Genomic DNA, 20,668 nt, shown 5'->3' on the forward strand with positions numbered 1-20,668 from the left:
CACCAGTATGAATATATGGCAATTGGAGACTATTAAACTACAATTTATTGTATATTGCGATTTATTTATTATTTTGTCTTTGTGACAAATCAAAAAATGACAGCAGATTGTTGGACTTCCTCAACAGAAAGCTACATCACAATAACATGCCCCCACATACAAGTTCAAAACAGGGACATTTTCTTTTTAAAACAGACATTTTCTTTAAAAATAGAGGCATTGTCTTTTAAAACACATTTTCTTTGAACTTTTCAAGTTATATAGGCTATAGGCCTACTAATTTTCTTTTACTGAGTGTCACTGCCATTGTTATTTTTGTGTCAATCAATATTTGACTAAGGAATATAATATGCCGTGTGTGTTCTGTCTGTCAGGAAAAATACTTTTTGTTAGACCTTAGGGATTCTCTCTCAAATAACTCTGCAAAACAATTATAAGCTGATATATCAAAGTATCTTTTATTTTAATCTCTTTCTGAAATGTCGACGCCTTAAAATGCCTTACTGTTTTTGTTATTAATTTAATTTATGTTTACCTTATTGTTTGTGTGTATGTCTCTTGTTCATGATACCCCCCAAAATATGTTCTATTTTCTTATATTTTATTGTATTTGGTTTGATTCACCGCACGAATCGGCACAGATTACTTTGTAATACTGTATTTGACCCGGTCTTTGTACGTTTTGACCAGATAGAAACGTAACTCTTGCCATTGTAAGAATGAGATGTGCCTGCTGTACTCTACTGCCCTTACTTTTTAACAACTTGTGCTTTCTATTATTTTACCTCTTTTCTTATTGTTTTATTTCATTTTATTTGTTATTTATGTTTTAATTGTGTCTTGCCGCTTTTAATGTTGATGTAAAGCACTTTGAATTACCTTGTGTTGAATTGTGCTATATAAATAAACTTGCCTTGCCTTGTATTTCCTCCACAAGCAGTTTGTATAAATGTGTATTTTGTTTATAAATTTTGTTCAATAAAAAATTAAATATTTAGGGAAGAAAAAAGCTACTTATTATTTAATCGTTAATTGATTGAATTGATTGATTAAGAAAACTCAAATATCCTATCTCAAAAAATTAGAATATTCTGGAAATCTTAATCTTAAACTGTAAGCCATAATCAGCAATATTAAAATAATAAAAGGCTTGAATATTTCAGTTGATTTGTAATGAATCCAGAATGTATGACATTTTTGTTTTTTTAATTGCATTACAGAAAATGAACTTCATCACAATATTCTAATTTTCTGAGACAGTCCTGTATTTTTTATTTATTCTTTATCTCATTCATTGATAAAATAAAACAATTTAATATAAACACAAACGTTCCTAAATTGATTGATTGATTGAATTGTTTATTTCGAACACATAAGGGAAAAATATAAAATGTTAAAACAAATTCAAAACGTACAGAAAAAAAGCAACAACAACAAAAGCGTAATACAAACAGGGAAAGAAAAAACAGTGTCCGAAAAGGAGCAGGTAGAAGTAAAACTTATTTAACCCTGCCCCTTTGTTACCTCTATTATAAATTAACTATAAATATTAATAATAAATAGCTGCTAATTTACCTATTAGGCTACAGATGTTCCCATTGGTTGAGCCTTTGCACCTGACCAGCTAACAAACACAATCTTTCCTTAACATAACTCCTCAATCAAATAACTTCCCAGAATGTCCTTTTTGTACCGTTTTTTTAATTGATGTATATTTGTACATTGCTTCAACCCATCAATCCATTCCATAGATCCAACAACTGAGATACACGTGCTTTTCCTTTTAGAATCAACACATTGTTTTTTTAAGTTAAAATTTCCTCTCAAATTATAACGCCCCTCCCTCGATTGATAAGGTCCTCAATTAATCAATTAATGAACGAGTGTATAATTATCCTCCTAGTGCGGATGCGTCTGATTTTACGGGGGTAGGAACGGATGTTTGCTGCAGCCGCGCACTGCCCGGCGGAAATTCGCGGGTGCACACGGGTCTCGGCAGGAGGAACATGAAAAACATGATGTCGCTCATTTCCAACGCGCTCTGCAGGATCGCGGGGAAGAGCGTGGTGAGTGGTTCTGGTTCTGGGTAGTTCTGGGGGGTTGTGGTCTGGTGCTGGCCGGTCCTGGCTGGTTCTGGCCGGGCTGCGGGCGGATCCGCTGCTGTTTGAGCGGAGACTGACCTTGTGGCGGAGCTAACGTTAGCTCCGGCGGCTAATCCGATTACTTAACATTTAGCTGCATGTTTGTGACGAAAACCGTGTTTTCTGATGTTTAGCTGAATGTTTTGGTTCCTAACTGAATAGTTTGAGTCCCTGCCTGTTTTGTGAAGCTGCACGATGTGATCAATATTTACTTACTTACTTAATATATTTACTTTTAATCTCTTTAACTTGGATCATGCACGAAACTGGTGTTTTTTTCAGCACAGTAGAACATAGAGCACAAATTAAAATCTATATTATAATAATTATAATCTATACAGGACTGTGTCAGAAAATTAGAATATTGTGATAAAGTCCTTTATTTTCTGTAATTCAATTAAAAAAACAAAAATGTCATACATTCTGTTTAAGATTAAGATTCCCAGAATATTCTAATTTTTTGAGATAGGATATTTGAGTTTTCTTAAGCTGTAAGCCATGATCAGCAATATTAAAATAATAAAAGGCTTGCAATATTTCAGTTGATTTGTAATGAATCCAGAATGTATGACATTTTAGTTTTTTTTTTATTGCAATACAGAAAATCACAATATTCTAATTTTCTGAGACAGTCCTGTAGTTTAAATAGAGGGAATTAAGGACCAACTTCACTCGCCCTTCTTTTCTTCACTCGCACTTCTTTTCTTCACTCGCACTTCTTTTCTTCACTCGCACTTATTTTCTTCCCTACCCCCTAAAAAAGAAGGGGGAGATTTTAGGGCACTTGAGATCTAGGGCACTTGGCCCAGGTGCCTGTCCCATTTCTCCCCCTACCCCTCGTTTTTCCCTAACCTGATCAGGAAGCTGAGAGCCAAAAAGCTGTTTTAATTTCAGCTGTAGCGCTGTTAATATGCCACTTTTTTAAGTTTTAATATTTTTTCAGGCGTGAAAGTAACCGTTAAGATCCCCAACCTGGGCTCAGTTTATCCAAATAACGCCTGTTAAGATATTTGCTCCGAAATTCCTGTCGGCCGGTTCCGGAGCTTGGGTCCGCGTACATCAACGCAGATAAACGCAGAGCCTACGGCGTAGGTTACGTAACCTACGCCGTAGGCTCTGCGTTGGTGTAACGCGGACCATAAATCCCTTTTATTCTGGCGTGATCTTCGGCAACTTTATCTGAAAGTGTGTAAATTACCCAGGTAACAGCTGGATTACTTTGTGGTTTCTGAAGACTATTATATCAGAAACATCCAAAACAAATCTGACGAGTCACAGGATTATTTCTCTCTATTTCTCTGAGACGAGTCTGCCTGTTTGCCTTCGGTCGGCGAGTCAAATCGACGCAGAGCCTACGGCGTAGGTTACGTAGCCTACGGCGTAACCTAACAGCCTTTACTCCGGCGCCATCTTAGCGAACAACGGACAAAAAAGGGATTATGTACATCCACTGAGTGAATATTATGAAAGTAAAATATTGGTTTGTAACGAGAAATGTAATCAAAACGCATTTTTATGCAGAAACTAACTCAAAATATTGATTTTATTCGCAAAAAAATAAGAAATGTCCGCAATGTTTTTTTTTTTTATTCAGTCCGCAAATGACGACGAAAAGCATTCTGGGAAATTTTCATACCCCCTCGCTCGCCAAGTGAGCATCTCGTTATGCCCCCTCCCCCTTGGTGAAAAGAGGAATTGGGACACCACTACCTTGACAGGAACACGCAAAAGTTAGGGTTAGTGAAGAAAACGAGGGCGAGTGGTTCAATTGGGACGCAGCCATTATGTCCGATGTTTTAAAGGGTCATTTTGAATTGGATGGCAGGCCAGCACAGTTCATGGAGATGTTTACTTCCGTTTATTATCCCGTCTTTGTTTAGAAACAGGCCTTTTAAAGAGTTTTTATTTTGTGTGTACGCCAAATATATTTAGTTAAATAGGGTTAATTTCCTTCGGGGTTGATCTTATTAATCAATCAATCAAATTCAGTTTCAGCCAGACCAGTTCGGCACATCTGACTCTATTGTTTTCATTCTCGTTTAACCTGTTTTGCTGAATGATGCAAGTCAAGACGCCTCATCTAACTCCTTTCCACCAAACCGGTTCCAGGGCGGGTTCTGGTTCGTTCTGTTTCCACGAACAAAGAACTGGCTCCGGTCCAGAATAAAATGGTTCCAAGGCACCAAGTGTTTGCTGGGCTTCAACTTTCACACCAACGCAGCGACGTAACTGACGTTTACAGATGTAATGATGTGTCTCCCCTCAGCACCCGAGCTGGGGAAAACAAACCGGTTCTCAGCTTGTTCCATAGTCGAAACAGTTGTGAACCAGAACCAGCCCTGGAACCGGTTTGGTGGAAAAGGAGTATCTGAGGGCCGGTGTCGTACCAAAAAGTGATTCCCTGCCAGAATCTGATTTCTGGCCACGGGAGCGCGCACAGCGATAGCGCTAAAACGTCAGATTTTCAGATCATGAAGCTCAGGAATGAGATTAAGTCTAATTTAGGCAGAAACAACTTTTCATTAACTGTATTTGGTCTTCAATCAATTTTTGGTAGGTAAAAATACCCATTTTCAGGGGAGAAATCAGATTCTGGCAGGCAATCAAGCCAAAAAAGAACATCCGGAAATGAAGGATCTCTTTAGTCTCGAGTCCTGAACTGAGCCGCTGTCGTCTGTCGGTGTTTTCACTTCTGATAAAAGTTAAGAAGGATCGAACATACGATGCTAATAATTAAAAACGAACACAATCAAACCGATGCCATGATGGAGTACTGAAGTGTCAGTGTCATCGTTGTCTATCGAGTAAGTTTACATTCGTAATTTCTTGTAAACTCTGATTGGCCAGTCAAGGTCTAGCGCTCCACCAATCAGACGGGTCATAGAAACCGATTCTACATGTGGAAACGGTCAAAACCGACGCCGACGGCTGATAATCCGGTGTAGATTTCTCCAGATTTTTATAACCCGCGTGTATTTTCTACCGTTAACGGTGAACTATTCATAATATCACATTAATATTAACTGCAGACGTCTCTACAGTTTTTACTTTGGAGAATTTACAGCCGTTTTTTCAGCCTGGCCGTGTTTAGACTCTGAACCACTCGGCTGCTTTTTAATGTCACGTTGACAGTTAACCTCATCAACGTCTCCATGTTCCTCCAGCTCTTATATTTATAGCACCAGGTACTTTTCCGTCTTGTGTCTCAGCATGTTTGAGCTGCTGCCATCGAACTCAGACTGGGCTCATATTCTCCAGGAAACGAGAGCACGGTCTCAGTTTTATGTCTTCTGTGGATGAAATACCAGTTTATGGGGTTTTCACGTCCCTGCATCGGCACATGGGCCCGTAGGAGAGACGATCAGAGCATGTTGGGTCTGTGTTCATCGCTGGCTCCTCCAGGCGCCGCCGTGACCCCCGACCCCCGACCAAACTGATCTGGTGTTAATCTGGAGGGGAAGATGTTTAACAGAAGCGCCTGGAGGATCCGTGTGTTGTTCCCCCCCCGTCCTTTCTTTGCCCTCTTCACACACAACATTCTTCAACCCCCATTTATTTCTTGCTTCTCTCCCTCCTCTCCCCCACCCCCGCACCTGAACCCTAGGGAGCCCAAACGGTGTCGGAGGTAAGTCTGATCCCACACTTCCTTCCCTCTGCAGCGACGGATCCCGGCCCAACCCGCACAAACGGGGCGTGATGTAACGTTCAGGACCCGGAAAACGGGCTGGTTTATGGTGACGTTGGATTTACGGAGCGGAGAACCGCCAGCTTTTACTCTGAAATACAAAATATGTGTTGATTTCAGTGAATGTAATTCAGGCTGGAAATTATTCTATCAATTTCGATGAGAATAAATAAAATTCAGAATACGGTGAAGTGAGAATATTTAGAAACTCGGTGTAACAAAGTAAAGTTTGCTCGTATATGAGCAGGTTTAGTCTGAACAGCAGCCAGAGATTCAAGGTCGTCTGGAGGGAGAACGAGCAGCGTCCGGGGTCGACTGGTCGTCTGGGTAAATCAGGGTCTGATCAAGCTGTTGGAAACAATCTAAAGATTAAACTGGAGGATCAGAGAAATCCAAGTATTCATGCACGAGAAGACAATCGATTATTGAGTGAGGTGCGTTCGACTCCGTGACGCTAGGTGGCGCCACACGCACTTTCGTGTTGGCGTTCTTCTGGTACAATTAGTAAACGAGCGCGAAGGAGGACAAAAACATGATACAAAATGGACGCTAACAATGCAGCAGCTCTGTAAATGTCGTTCATACTAACCTGATGATTAGGATGATTGATCTGGCACCAACAGCTCCATCTCAAGAGATTCAGTTCCCGGCTAAAGCCGAGCAGACACTGTGCGATTGTCGGCTTGTTTCGAACCGATTTTCCAGTCGTGCAACTATTTTTTGGATCGGGCCGGATTTCGACCAAATCGTTGGTCGTGTCTTGTGCAGTAAACGTGGGGTAACGACGAGAGATTGACGCCTCACGGCGAGAGATTAACACCTCACAACGAGAGAGTAACACCTCACGACGAGCTCCCGATCACAAATCGTGAGATCGCAAGAAAATCAAGCGTGTTTGAAATCCTGGTCGCTCCTCGTGAAGGAATTGCACAGTTGAAGCAGCTACGAGCCGACTGGACTCATCCTTTCACAGAGAGCATGCACAATCTCTGATGTCACGTCAAAAACTATTATTTGTAGTTTAAAGTGTCGCAAATTGACATTACAAATCGTGTTTTAATAGCAGAGAAAAAAAAGGCCGCATTTCCCACGTCTGCCCAGACAGTTCCTTGTCCAATCACGACGTTGTCTAATCTTTTTTCATTTATCGCCACACAGAATTGCACAAATTGCGGCAGCGCGTTTGTTTTTTGCTGAGCATCTTCGGTGTCTCCCACTTCGGGGTTCCTCCTCTTCCACTTCTTTTTGACGTTGCAGTTCCAGTAACAGAAGTCTGACGGGAGGATTATGATCGTATAGTGTGAGCAGACGGAGCATCGGCTCGTACAGTGTGACACTTGTGGGCTGTGAACTTTTGAACTCAGTGATCTAGTGGTGCAGTTTGAGATGGAACTGAATCAAACGATTTAAAATATCAGTGTCTGCCCAGTTTAAGGTGTAAACACGCTGTTGAAACTTCCATATCGGGCGGATTACGGCAAGAATTCTTCTTCCTGTGGGCCGGCGGGGTCTCCGTGTCCCCCGTGTTTGTCCCCGTGTGTGTCTCCATGTAGCTGCTGTGTCCCGGCCCTCGGCCTCTAGAGCCGCTCTGATTGGTTGGCTCGTGTTCTCCAGCTGCTGGCCGACCTGTCAGAGTACGTCCGTGTGACGTCACCGCCGGCAGACCCGGCCCCAGCGACGCCGGCCCCGGCACCGCCCCAGCGTCGGCCACCCGAGCCTCCACCCGTCGGCCCTGCAGCACCTCCTGCGCGGTTAGTTAGCGGCCGGAGCGCCGGGCCCGACCCGCCTGTAAGGACCAGCAGCCTCCCCGGGTCTGTGTGCGTTGGGGGGGGTTCTGCATGATTCTCCCACCCGGTTCTGGCTGGTCCTGGATCTCTGGCGGCTGCATGACCTCCTCCCTCCGGGAGTCTTGAAGGGGTTAAACCAGGGGTGTCAAATGTGCGGCCCGAGAGAAGTTTCCAATGCAAAAAAACAAAATGTTAATTTACTAAAAAGGAAGGCACAAATATTTGCCATGAATCGCAGCATATCCGATAATATATTTCTTCTACAAATCCATTGTTATTCCACAAATAGAGCAGTTTGACATTTTTTTAGTTTTCTAGAACACATTTGCCGATTTTTATTTCTTTGTAGACGGTCGTTTATTTTTATTAACTGACTACTATTATATATTTTCGCAGGAAAAATATCACTGCTAAAAAAGATGATAGAAGATATTTATTAGGAGAATTTCAGTTTTGAATACGAGGATAGTGACAAAGTAAAACAGTTAAAAAAGAAGTGATGACTTTTTCGGCACACTGGCGTAAATATCCGCGCCAATTTTTAAAAATAAATACACTTAATTGTACTGGAAAAATCTCTAAATTACAAAGAAACACTCTCGGATGTAATAAGAAAGATTTTGCTTTTAATTAAATTTCCTACAAAAAAAGCAAAATATTAAAAAAAAACCACTTGTCTCTGTTTATTTTTGTAAAATGATATTACATAATTTGAAGAAAAAACGAGAAATTTCAAGAAAAGTAAACAAAGTGCATATTTCCTTTTAAATTTAACTAAACTGATATTGGATTAGATAACAATAGTAAAAAAAAAAAAGAGTTAGGAAAAAAGAATGTTTTGCACCGTTTTTGTGATTTTGAGCGCGCGGCCCGCGAGAAAAAAATTGGTCAAATCCGGCCCGCCAAGCAAAATGAGTTTGACACCCCTGGGTTAAACCGTAAAACTATGAAACTAACACGTTCCTGCTCTTCCTGTTCTGCTGCTGCCGTTGCTAAGCAACCGCCTCCTGGCTGACGGATGGAAAAACCCGTCTCTGCTGGTTTTCTTCAGATAGGGAACAAAAACCAGACGTTAAACCACAAACCTGCTAAAAGGACCAGACGTTCAATCAGGAGTTTTTATCAACTTTATGGTAGATTATTGCGAGTAAATTAGACCAAAACTCTCAAAGTCCAGAGCGTCGGCACGGTCGTAGTTGTTCAGTCCTAAAGGTTTTTTTTCTCCCTATTTTAGGGTGTGACATTTTTTTTAACACAACTTTATTAAAGATAAAGAGCAAAAACAGTAGATATGCTCAGCTATTATGTATATATACATAAAATATACAGTAAACGTAATATATAACATAAAAGGAAGCGTAAAAAACATACATCCACAAAACCAATAAATAGAAAAATATATATAAAAGCAGTAAATAAAGAGAAAAGATACACAGCAAAGGATAAGTCTAGACACAAATCTTAAAGCACTTATCATAAATGTCAATAGTTTGATCAATCTTTGCAGAATCTGTAAATTTTAGGATCGTTTATGATTTATATTCACATGAAAAACCAATAAAACAACAATTTGAGTGAATGAAATTCACCAAATAAAATTGTCCTAAAACAAGTCATGAATCAAAAAACCTTTTCCAGCCTGAATTATAACAAACATAAATCAAATAAATTTAAAAAACACACCAATCCATAAGAACAAATCCGGGTGAAATCATACAGACACCGTAAACGCCATTCTACTCTGCCTTGCTTTTATTTCTTTTTTAAATTATTTTATTTATTGTGGCAGAAAATGGAGATCAGAGCTGAACCTTTTCCTTCGTTGTGTTAGATGTTTGATTGGGTGATGAACCTGAACGATCAGGTCTGATCTGTTTTAATCCGATGATTCTCTTACCGTAATACCGGCGTGATGATGTCACGCCGCGGGTTTGACCGCCGTCCTGCTCCCGCCTGTTCTTCTCCCCGACCCCCGACCCCCGACCCCTCCCCGCTGACACGTGGAGGCCCCGGGGCCTCCGTCTGTGTTTGAACTGCACTGATTATGGGATGTCTGAACTCTGTGTTTGCTGTTTCCAGGGCAACCGAGTGGTGGTGTCGCGCTCCTACGCTGACTTCACCCCCGCGGCCAGCTTCGATGTCAAGGTGGGCCTTTTTTTAACAACCTGGAATGAGGAACATATGACTGGAAAAAATGGTCTTTTATTTGAAAGATACAAAACAATGCTGTGCGTTTGCTCTATTGTTCCAGTTTGTAATGCTTTATAACTGTTTAAGTTTTAAAGAGAAAGCCAGGCCAACCATTTTCCACAAACTGAACTAAAAGTAAATGTCAGGTTTGCATTAAGCATCTTCAGTTTCATACAAGTACAAATATTTAGACACAAACTGAATAGTTTCTCTCATGTATGATTTAATTTTTTTCTTTTCCAGAAATTTAACAACTAAAATTAAATAAATGAATTAAAGTAAATAAATACAATTTTACATCATAAAAAAGATTGATTCATGCTAACCTTATAAGTGTAAGAGGAGATTTATTTTTGTTAAGGTTATTTTGGTAATTCAGGGTTCATTATTTTATAAATATATTCTTTATATTCTGATGTAAATCAGGGACTATAATGACACTAGTCAGTTTATCTGTAGTGATGAGTCTGTTTTAGATTGGGCGGAGTGATACGCCACAGTACGGCACTAGGTGCTGTGTTGATGTTCTAAAATCCTACACTGTTGAGGGACATTAAAGTACACTGGAACTCAGCAGAAGTTTCCCCGTGTTTATCCTACTCACGACCTGAAAAAGGTTTAATTTAATAAGGTAAGGCTTAACTCTACACCAGCCTTACATAAGTAAAAGTTCAGAGCTCAAAACCCTGCAAGAGTCCCGTGATCGGGACCAAAACGGGACTAGTTTCTTCTGAGCGTAGTAAGATTTTGGTCCGCGGGTCGTTTCTAGTCAACACAATAGATTAATATTAATAACCCAATATTGCAATACAGTTTGTCACCTCCACGACACGTATTGTGACGTTTTTGTATCGCAAAATTTTGTGGCACGATATATTGTTACACCCCTAGTTCTGATTGAAGCTGAACTGGTTCTGGCTGTGGTTCTGACCTCTGACCTCTGACCTCTGCCCCCCCTGCAGAAGTGCGGGCTGCACCGGCTGGACGAGGGCCCCCCCGAGCGGGCCGAGCTGACCCGGGAGCAGGGCCTGCAGTACTACCGGACCATGCAGAGCATCCGCCGCATGGAGCTGAAGGCCGACCAGCTGTACAAGCAGAAGATCATCCGGGGCTTCTGCCACCTGTACGACGGGCAGGTAGAGATAACAATCATCCACTCCTCTCTGGCCTCTGGCCTCTTTCCCTCTGCCTTCAAACAAGCTGGGTCAGAACCCACACCCGGCCCAGGCTGGAAACTACCGGGTCTCACTGCTCCTGTTCATGTCTAAACTTCTAGACCGGGGGTCGGGAACCCGCGGCTCTAGAGCTGCATGTGGCTCTTTAGCGCCGCCCTAGTGGCTCCTGGAGCTTTTTCAAAAATGTTTGATTTTTTTTTTCCCCCTTTTTTCTCTTTTTTTTTCTTCCTTCCTTCCTTTTTAATCTCGACATATCGACTTTTTTTCTCGGCGTATCGACTTTTTTTCTCGGTGTATCGACTTTTTTTCTCGGTGTATCGACTTTTTTTCTCGGCGTATCGACTTTTTTTCTCGGCGTATCGACTTTTTTTCTCGGCGTATCGACTTTTTTTCTCGGTGTATCGACTTTTTTTCTCGGTGTATCGACTTTTTTTCTCGACGTATCGACTTTTTTTCTCTTTTTTAATGGGGAAAAAAAAATGTTGCCTTCATTCTAAGGCTTATACAAGACTTTTCATTTTTTGCGGCTCCAGACATATTAGTTTTGTGTTTTTGGTCCAATATGGCTCTTTCAACATTTTGGGTTGCCGACCGCTGGTATAGAACGTGCCGTCTTCTTTCAGGTCTCACAGACTACGTTAACATGCAGTCAAAATTCGGGTTATTGCTAATATTTTGGTTACTGAAACATTGGGAATATTCCGTTTCCATGCGTGAGCAAACAGGGTTATCCCTGTTTACATGGTAATTAATCATTTGGGATATCTGGATCAAACCAGCGACGCACGGAGAACATCATGACGCAATTACCGTCATTTCTGCTTCTTCTTCCTGTATCCAAATTCAAAACAAATGCTGCTTCACGCAACTTTTCGCTCACCTTCTTGTAAATCTTCTATCCCGGTACTTTCTACCGTCTACAAATGCAGAAATGTTCATATCCTTCATTACATTTATGAAGTGATTAGTCTCCTCCTGGTCTTGGTTTCTCTGTGTTTATAAGAACTTCCTGGACTCAAAAGACCAGGATTCCTTGTGAACAGAGCATGTGCAGAAAACTAATTCATGTTCCGTTTGATGGGGATATTCCGTTTGGCGTTTACATGACCCAATATTTGGGTTTTAAAAGGAGTAACCCAGGGCTCATATTCGGGTCTTTAAAAACCCAAATATGAGCAAATTCTGGTTATTCAAAGGGGTTATTGGTGTTTACATGGCCGTGCAAAACCGGGTTATTGCTAATATTCGGGTTTTAAAAGGGTTATTGCTGCATGTAAACGCAGTCACAGTTCCTTCACGACACCTGCCTGTATGATCCACATCAGTCTGGCTTTAGGCCGCTCGACTGCTCTTCTGTCAGTTACAGTATGTTGAGCTGGCAACAGGGGTGCCACAGGGATCGGTGCTCGGCCCCCTTCTCTTTTCACTATACACCAGTTCACTAGGTGAAATCATCAGCTCTCATGGCTTCTCCTACCACTGCTATGCTGATGACACCCAGCTCTTCCTTCCCTTCCCATCTGGCGACACGGTCGTCTCAATGCGAATATCGGCCTGTCTTTCTGATTTCTCTGCGTGGATGAAGGAACTTCACCTTCAGCTAAATCCGTCCAGGACTGAGCTCATGGTTTGTCCAGCCAGTCATTCCTTCCCTCCTCAGATAAGCAGCTGGATTCCACCACACTTGTGCCCACGTCTTCTGCTGGGAATCTTGGTGTCATTTTAGACAACCAGCTGACCTTTAAGGAGCATGTTGCCTCGGTTTCCCGGTCTTGTCGGTTCGGTCTCTACAACATCAGGACAATCAGACCTGACAGAACATACGACACAGCTCTTGGTTCAGGCTCTGGTCAGGTCACATATTGACTACTGAGCTCTCTTGGGTTGATTGAACCAGACGTGCTGCAGCATTCTGGGTAATCTGCAGAGGTTTAACTGAGCAGCAGGAAGGCCGACCAACCAGGAATTACAGTAGTCAATACGTGACGTGATTTAGCTGAAGGTGACGGCCCTTCATCCGTAGAGATATCAGAAAGACGGGCCGATATTTGCATTGAGACGTCCGTGTCACCGGGTGGGAAGGAAAGGAAGGAGCTGCTAATCATGTCACTCTGCCAGCTGTAACTAGGTTGTAACTAACGTCTGTGGTTGTTTCCTGCAGGAAGCGTGCGCCGCGGGCATCGAGGCGTCCATCAACCCCACCGACCACCTGATCACGGCGTACCGCGCCCACGGCTACACCTACACCCGCGGCGTGTCCATGAAGGAGATCCTGGCCGAGCTCACAGGTGAAGGCGGTGCCATTAGGTAGCATTTTTTTAGCAAAGCGGCAAAAAATGGCAGAACACCGGTCCTGATGCAGGAAGTTTCATCCTCGTTTTCCTCCTCAGGTCGCAAAGGGGGCGTGGCCAAAGGGAAGGGCGGCTCCATGCACATGTACGCGCCAAACTTCTACGGAGGAAACGGCATCGTGGGCGCGCAGGTAAGAGCCAGGACACGTGCAGGTCCGTGAGCGCAGTCTCCATGACCTCCTAGGGGTGTAACGATACACTAATCTCACGATAAACGATAGTGAGGTCACGATAACGATACGATATTATAGCAGTATTTTTTTAACCACCTTGAATGAGGAACATATGACTGGAAAAATTGTCTTTTATTTGAAAGATACAAAACAATGCTGTGCATTTGCCCTATTGTTCCAGTTTGTAATGCTTTATAACTGTTTAAGTTTTAAAGAGAAAGCCAGGCCAACCATTTTCCACAAACTGAACTAAAAGTAAATATCAGGTTTGCATTATGATCTTCAGTTTCATACAAGTACAAATATTTATCCACAAACTGAATAGTTTCTCTCATGTATGATTTGACTTTTTTCTTTTCCAGAAATTTAACAACTAAAATTAAATAAATAAATAAAGGTAAATAAATACATACAATTTTACATCATAAAAAAGATTGATTCATGCTCACCTTATAAGTGTAAGAGGAGATTTATTTTTGTTAAGAAGGTTATTTTGGTAATTCAGGGTTCATTATTTTATTAATATATTCTTTATATTGTGATGTAAATCAGGGACTATAATGACACTAGTCAGTTTATCTGTAGTGATTAGTCTGTTTTAGATTGGGCGGAGTGATACGCTACAGTACGGCACTAGGTGCTGTGTTGATGTTCTAAAATCCTACACTGTTGAGTGGACATTAAAGTACACTGGAACTCAGCAGAAGTTGTCCCGTGTTTATCCTACTCATGACCCGAAAAAGGTTTAATTTAATAAGGTAAGGCTTAACTCTACACCAGCCTTACATTAGTAAAAGTTCAGAGCTCAAAACCCTGCAAGAGTCCCGTGATCGGGACCAAAACGGGACTAGTTTCTTCTGAGCGGAGGAAGATTTTGGTCCGCGGGTCGAGGCGCGTTACTAGTCAACACAATAGATTAATATTATTAACCCAATATCGCGATACAGTTTGTCACCTCCACGACACGTATTGTGACGTTTTTGTATCGCGAAATTTCGTGGCACGATATCTTGTTACACCCCTAATGACCTCCGTGACCTCTGACCTCCAGGTGCCGCTGGGCGCCGGCATCGCCCTGGCCTGCCAGTACCACGGCAACAACCAGCTGTGCGTCACGCTGTACGGAGACGGCGCGGCCAACCAGGTGGGGTGAACGTCAGACGGGCGGGGCGGGGCGGCGGAGGGGGCGGGGACTGACGTCTCCTCTCGTCCAATCAGGGCCAGCTGTTCGAGGCCTTCAACATGGCGGCGCTGTGGAAGCTGCCCTGCATCTTCGTGTGCGAGAACAACCAGTACGGCATGGGCACGTCGGTGGAGCGGGCGTCGGCCAGCACCGAGTACTACCGCCGCGGAGACTACATCCCCGGGCTGCGGGTGAGGCTCGTTCTGGGGTTCTCGTAACCAGAGGTGTCAAGTAACAAAGTACAAATACTTCGTTACCTTACTTAAGTAGACATTTTGGTTATCTATACTTCACTGGAGTAATTATTTTTCAGGCGACTTTTTACTTTTACTCCTTACATTTTCACACAATTATCTGTACTTTTTACTCCTTACATTTTAAAAACAGCCTCGTTACTCTATTTCATTTCGGCCTTTAAATAAAAACTATCCAGTTAAATTGCTCCATCTGGATAGAGTGAATTTGGTTGTGGTTGATTCAGATGTTCTTGTCCAGTTTTGTTCTTACATCCGTTCCCTCAGATTCCTGCAACTAAACTTGGATGTACATTCCAATAAAGGTTAGGATAAATGATAACATGCCTCTGAAGTTTGACTTTTTGCACCATTACAATACTTATAGACAACTAGTCATCATATCTCCTGCTCTCTGAAACACATGTTAATGCTCAATAGTACACATATATGCTTCTTTAATATATTTGCATTATACTAAGATACATTCATTTTCAATGGCTTTTGTCCTTAATGGCTTTTTCCCCCTTACATTACTTTTACTTTTATACTTTAAGTAGTTTTGAAACCAGTACTTTTATACTTTTACTTGAGTAAAAAACTTGAGTTGATACTTCAACTTCTACAGGAGTATTTTTAAACTCTAGTATCTATACTTCTACCTGAGTAATGAATGTGAATACTTAATGCTGGTGACCCGTCGGTCCTGGGCGGTGGCTGCGGTGCCGTCCTGCGCCGCAGCCGGCCCGTACGGACCCAGAGTAGAAGTGGAGCCCACGAGGCTCCTGGCAGTTGCAGGTGTGAGCATGCAAGCAGGTCTGCTGCTCATGTATGATACTGCAGACAAGCGCCGCCGCCGCGGTCCTGGCGCCGCGGGGGCGGGCCGCCTGTTCCAGGCTGTTTCCAGGCTGTTCTGAGCCGGTTCTGAGCTGGTTCTTCTGCTCTTCTGCAGGTGGACGGGATGGACGTTCTGTGCGTCAGAGAGGCCACGAAGTTCGCCGCCGATCACTGCAGATCTGGAAAGGTGAGGTCACTTCTAGTCCTGGGGTCCCGGGTCTTCAGGGGCATAGACATGTATCCGTATCCGCCCCACGGAGCTGCTGCGATACGTCAACGTCGCCGCCATATTGGATGTTCAAGACTGCGCTGGAAACTAATACAAGTAAATGGACTTATTTTCATAAAGCGCCTTTTCTATAAAGAAATTTATGTTTTTAAGTCATTTATTCATTCACACACGCACTAATATACTTGGGAAACAGTTAGGCACCAAATACAATGTATTTAATTTTCTCAGATGGCAAAAATAAGAACTTTATTGATCCCACATAGGAGTAATTCATGTTATATCAGCTATAGAGAACAAGGTAGCGCCGAAAAACAATATATCCCCCCTCACAAAAATAAGAAAAATAGAGACATATTTTCTCATCAACAAAACAAATTTAAAAATTTTCAAATAACAAAATAACACATTTGAACCATTTTTCAGACAATGAAATAACTGAAAAAATCTGAAATGGTTCAAATATGTTATTTTGTTACTTGAAAAATGTAAAATATGTTAATGTAAAATATGCTTTGTTGATGAGAAAATATGTTTCTCTATTTTTCTTATTTTTGTGAGGGGGGATATATATTGTTTTTGCCACTACCTTGTTCTCTATAGCTGATATAACATGAATTACTCTTATGTGGGATCAATAAAGTTCTTATTTTTGCCATCTCAGAAAATGTAATATATTATATTTGGTGCCTAACTGTTTCCCAAGTATATTAGTGCGTGTGTGAATGAATAAATGAGACGTAAAACGTACATTTCTTTGTAGAAAGGCGCTTTATGAAAATAAGTCCATTTACTTGTATTAGTTTACAGCGCAGTCTTGCCACATCCAATATGGCGGCGACGTTGACTTATCACAGCAGCTCCATGGGGCGGATACGGATAGATGTCTATGATCAGGGGTCACTAGGGTCTGGTGTTTTGGGGGTCCAGGGGTCCCCAGGGTTTAGCTGCAGCTCAGCGAGGTTTCTTCAGGTTTCAAGAGTTATTTGTAAACTTTATCAGCTCAGAGCTGAACCAGGACAGACAAGATCACCCGTTGGGACCAGTTCAGACCGGTTAGGACCCGTTAAGGATCAGTTAGGACCCGTTAAGACCGGTTCAGACCCGTCTGACGGACCATTCTCCTGCTGTGTTTCAGGGTCCGATCATCATGGAGCTGCAGACCTACCGTTACCATGGACACAGCATGAGCGACCCCGGCGTCAGGTGAGTGGTCTGGTCTACCGGGTCTACCTGGTCCGGTCTGCCGGGTCTCCTCTAACGGGTCTGGTCCCCCCTGCAGCTACCGGACCCGGGAGGAGATCCAGGAGGTCCGCAGCAAGAGCGACCCCATCTCCATGCTGAAGGAGAGGATGCTGAGCAACAACATGGCCGCCGTGGAGGAGTTCAAGGTGAGCACCGTGCAGGCCCGGGGGGCAGGGGGGGGGTGGTCTGAATCCAGGGTCACATGACCGGAGGGGGTGGAGCTTCTCATCCCCTGAACCTGGTGACCCTTCAGAATAAAAGCACCGACACGTGGAAACTAGCTACTACTGATGATGATGATGATAATAATAATACATTTATTTATAATACACTTTACCTACAGTTTGATAATTAAACAGAAATAATAAAATCAAGATAAGAGATAAAAGGGATATAGTCAAAACATGGCAGAAAAGAAAATACTGTATTTTCTGGACTATAAGCCGCATCCGCTCTAGTTGAATAAAAAAAAAAACAGATATGCAAGCCGCAGATATTTATATTAGATTAGATATTTACTACATGTACAGAAGGATTTTGAACTGTAAATGATGTACATGTTTATACCTAAATAGATCCTTTCCTAACAGTGTCTTTTAACACGGCAGCAACTTTGCTGATTAAAACTGGACAGAACCAAGAGAAAATAACCGGTATTTATTTATCTGTTTTGAAATCTGCTTCTACTTCTATCTGCTAAAGAAGAAGTAGCGTATTCTTCTTTGCATTTATTTTGTCTTAGTTTTGATTCTAATTCTAGTTAAAGCGGTGGAAGAAAAATCCACACCTTTGTATAAGCCGCATGGTTCAAAACCTATGAAAAAAGTAGCGGCTTATAGTCCAGAAAATACGGTAAAACAATTGTGATGTTTGTCACAATCTGAAAATGTAGCTTCTTCGCCTCCTTACTACTTCGCCTCCTTGCCTCCCTGCTATAGGCTCAAATTAATGCCATAAGTATTTTGTATCTGTAAATAAACTTTGTACTTGTAGAAATATTTTGTGCGTGTGAAAAAAATATTTGCACTTGCAAAACATATTTGTACTTCTAGATACAAAGCTACAAACTTTTTTTTACAAAAGTGTATATATTGTTTTTCGGCACTACCTTGTTCTCTATAGCTGATATAACATGAATTACTCCTATGTGGGATCAATAAAGTTCTTATTTTTGCCGTCTGAGAAAATTAAATACATTATATTTTTTATATTTTTCCCAAGTATATTAGTGCGTGTCTGAATAAATAAATGAGACGTAAAACGTACATTTCTTTGTAGAAAGGCGCTTTATGAAAATAAGTCCATTTACTTGTATTAGTTTACAGCGCAGTGTTGAACATCCAATATGGCGGCGACGTCAGTAGGCGATGCAATGTGCTGATTGGCTCTCCAGAAATGCTTTGAAACCCGTGCCAAAGATCTCTGATTGGCTCTTAGTTTTGGCACGTCAAAACAGTGCCATAACTCGTAGTTTGTAGATTTTGTAAAAAAAAAAGTTTGTAGCTTTGTGTAAAAAGTTTGTAGCTTTGTATCTAGAAGTACAAATATGTTTTGCAAGTGCAAATATTTTTTGCAAGTACAAATTTTTTGCACACGCACAAAATATTTCTACAAGTACAAAGTTTATTTACAGATACAAAATAATTTGAGCCCATACCCCCCCCCCCCCGGGTTTACGGACTGTGGTTTCTCCTCCAGGAGATCGACATCGACATCCGTAAGCAGGTGGAGGAGGCGGCCCAGTTCGCCACCTCGGACCCGGAGCCGCCGCTGGACGAACTCTGCAACCACATCTTCCACAACGACCCGCCGCTGGAGGTGCGGGGAACCAACCCCTGGTCCAAGCTCAAGTCCGTCAGCTAGACCCCCCCCGAACCCCCGACCCACGGAGACGCACTTCACCCCGTTACCACGGCGACACCCCCGGTCCAGCCCCCAGCGGGACTCGTAGCTGAACCTCCGTGTTTCTAGTCCGTAGACGTCGTCGTGGGTTCGGACCCTCACAGCCGAGCGACACACGCACATTAAGTTCTTTGTCATTCCTGCACGACGGTCCCTCAGCCTCCTGTGACCTTTGACCCCGCCGGGTGAAAACCATGCTTGTAGAAGAAGGGGAGAGGTTTTTACATGAAATGACCAAATCTGCCGAGGAAAGGAGGTTTACAGTCGAACTTTGGTCATTTTATTGTAGAGTGAATTAGTTGGACCGTCTGTTTCTGTTACTGAGCTTGTAAAGATAGATTTATTATTACTATTTTATTTATGTGGCTGTTAAAGTGTTTGCTGGATCAAAATGAATCTGATGAAGACAGCTGGGAACTTTGGTTGGTTGGGAACTTTCGGTGGCTATAAAATATTATTTATTTGATTGAAGCCCTACTAAAGTCATTAAACCTGTATATTTAAAGCAATAAAATATCACAAAATAAATGAGTGTTGTGTTGTTCCTTCGTCCGCCAGCAGGCGTCGCTGCAGACTCAAACATTTGGTGTTTTTATTTATCTACCTGTTGGCGATTAGGTTACCCAGTCAGTTAAACACAGAGTCCAATAAATCCAGTTGAAGCCGGGACTTGTTTTGTAAGCTTTACTGAACCACAGTGTGAAACTGCAACACAAAATGTTACAAAATATATGTATATTAAATGTAAGTACAAAAGGTAGACAACAGGTAAGTATAACATTAATTACACACAGGTAAGTAAATTAGCTACATTGCCTGTACTGCATTTAACAGGAAGAACTTATAAAATATGTACTAAATAACACTTTTATCCCAGTCAATGAACGCAGCAGGATAAGTGAGGTAAGTACATGAAAATGGTGTAACGTCGAAGGCCATAATACAACCCGAATAGGGCTTGGTCGTCTTGACGTCATCACCTGGCGGAGCCGCCATGTTGGAAGCTACCTTAGCTGCTCTTCGGACCGCTGCGCTGTGTACAAACGTGCTCCCTCTTCGTTGTGTCATAGCCTACCGGTACTTGTAATAGTTACTTTCCGTTATTCTGTAACCATGGTAACCCGTTGCTGTGTTGGAGCTGCAGCAGCTCCACACATAACAGACGTAGGGAAAAGATCGCTAATGGTTTAACTTTTCACCGGTTTCCTGCTTGGAGGCAGAACCACGGAGACCAAGTATCTGAGAGAGTCGTCTGCTCGCTTGGATTGCGGCTGTAAGACGACCAAACATAACCTTCCACAGTAAACCACAAACACTCACACGGACCGGTGTTGGATCATTCACACGGGTTTTACTACCACTTCTCGAGCTAAACGCAGTTGCTGGCCAGCTCTCTGCAGTGCGATTAACCCCAATCTTCAGATAAAACTAGTTTGAGGAAAAAATATTAACTCTATTTGTAGCTGCAAAAAAATAATTCCACAAGGAAAACAAAAATATTGCTCACGCCTCGGAGCCTCTTCCGCATAATATAGCG

At 42.2% G+C, this 20,668-nt stretch overlaps 1 protein-coding gene across 3 annotated transcripts; it reads left to right on the plus strand.

The window, feature by feature from the left end:
• The first annotated feature begins 1,947 nt into the window (after window positions 1-1,947).
• pdha1b (pyruvate dehydrogenase E1 subunit alpha 1b) lies at window positions 1,948-19,659 on the plus strand. 3 transcript variants are annotated; one of them, XM_061713839.1, is made up of 13 exons: window positions 1,972-2,066; window positions 5,746-5,766; window positions 7,441-7,614; window positions 9,693-9,758; window positions 10,766-10,939; window positions 13,140-13,266; window positions 13,369-13,460; window positions 14,554-14,646; window positions 14,721-14,876; window positions 15,871-15,942; window positions 17,123-17,190; window positions 17,267-17,375; window positions 18,928-19,659. In XM_061713839.1, the coding sequence occupies exons 1-13, from the start codon at window positions 2,007-2,009 to the stop codon at window positions 19,090-19,092; spliced, it is 1,377 nt and encodes a 458-aa protein (XP_061569823.1). In that variant the 5' UTR covers window positions 1,972-2,006; the 3' UTR covers window positions 19,093-19,659. The 3 variants fall into 3 exon arrangements, with proteins under 3 accessions (XP_061569824.1, XP_061569825.1, XP_061569823.1); XM_061713840.1 differs by lacking the exon at window positions 7,441-7,614 and having other exon boundaries at window positions 1,948-2,066; XM_061713841.1 differs by lacking the exons at window positions 5,746-5,766; window positions 7,441-7,614 and having other exon boundaries at window positions 1,965-2,066.
• Window positions 19,660-20,668: the final 1,009 nt, after the last annotated feature.

Source organism: Cololabis saira, chromosome 22 (genome assembly GCF_033807715.1).
Source record: "Cololabis saira isolate AMF1-May2022 chromosome 22, fColSai1.1, whole genome shotgun sequence".
Classification (NCBI taxonomy): domain Eukaryota; kingdom Metazoa; phylum Chordata; class Actinopteri; order Beloniformes; family Belonidae; genus Cololabis; species Cololabis saira.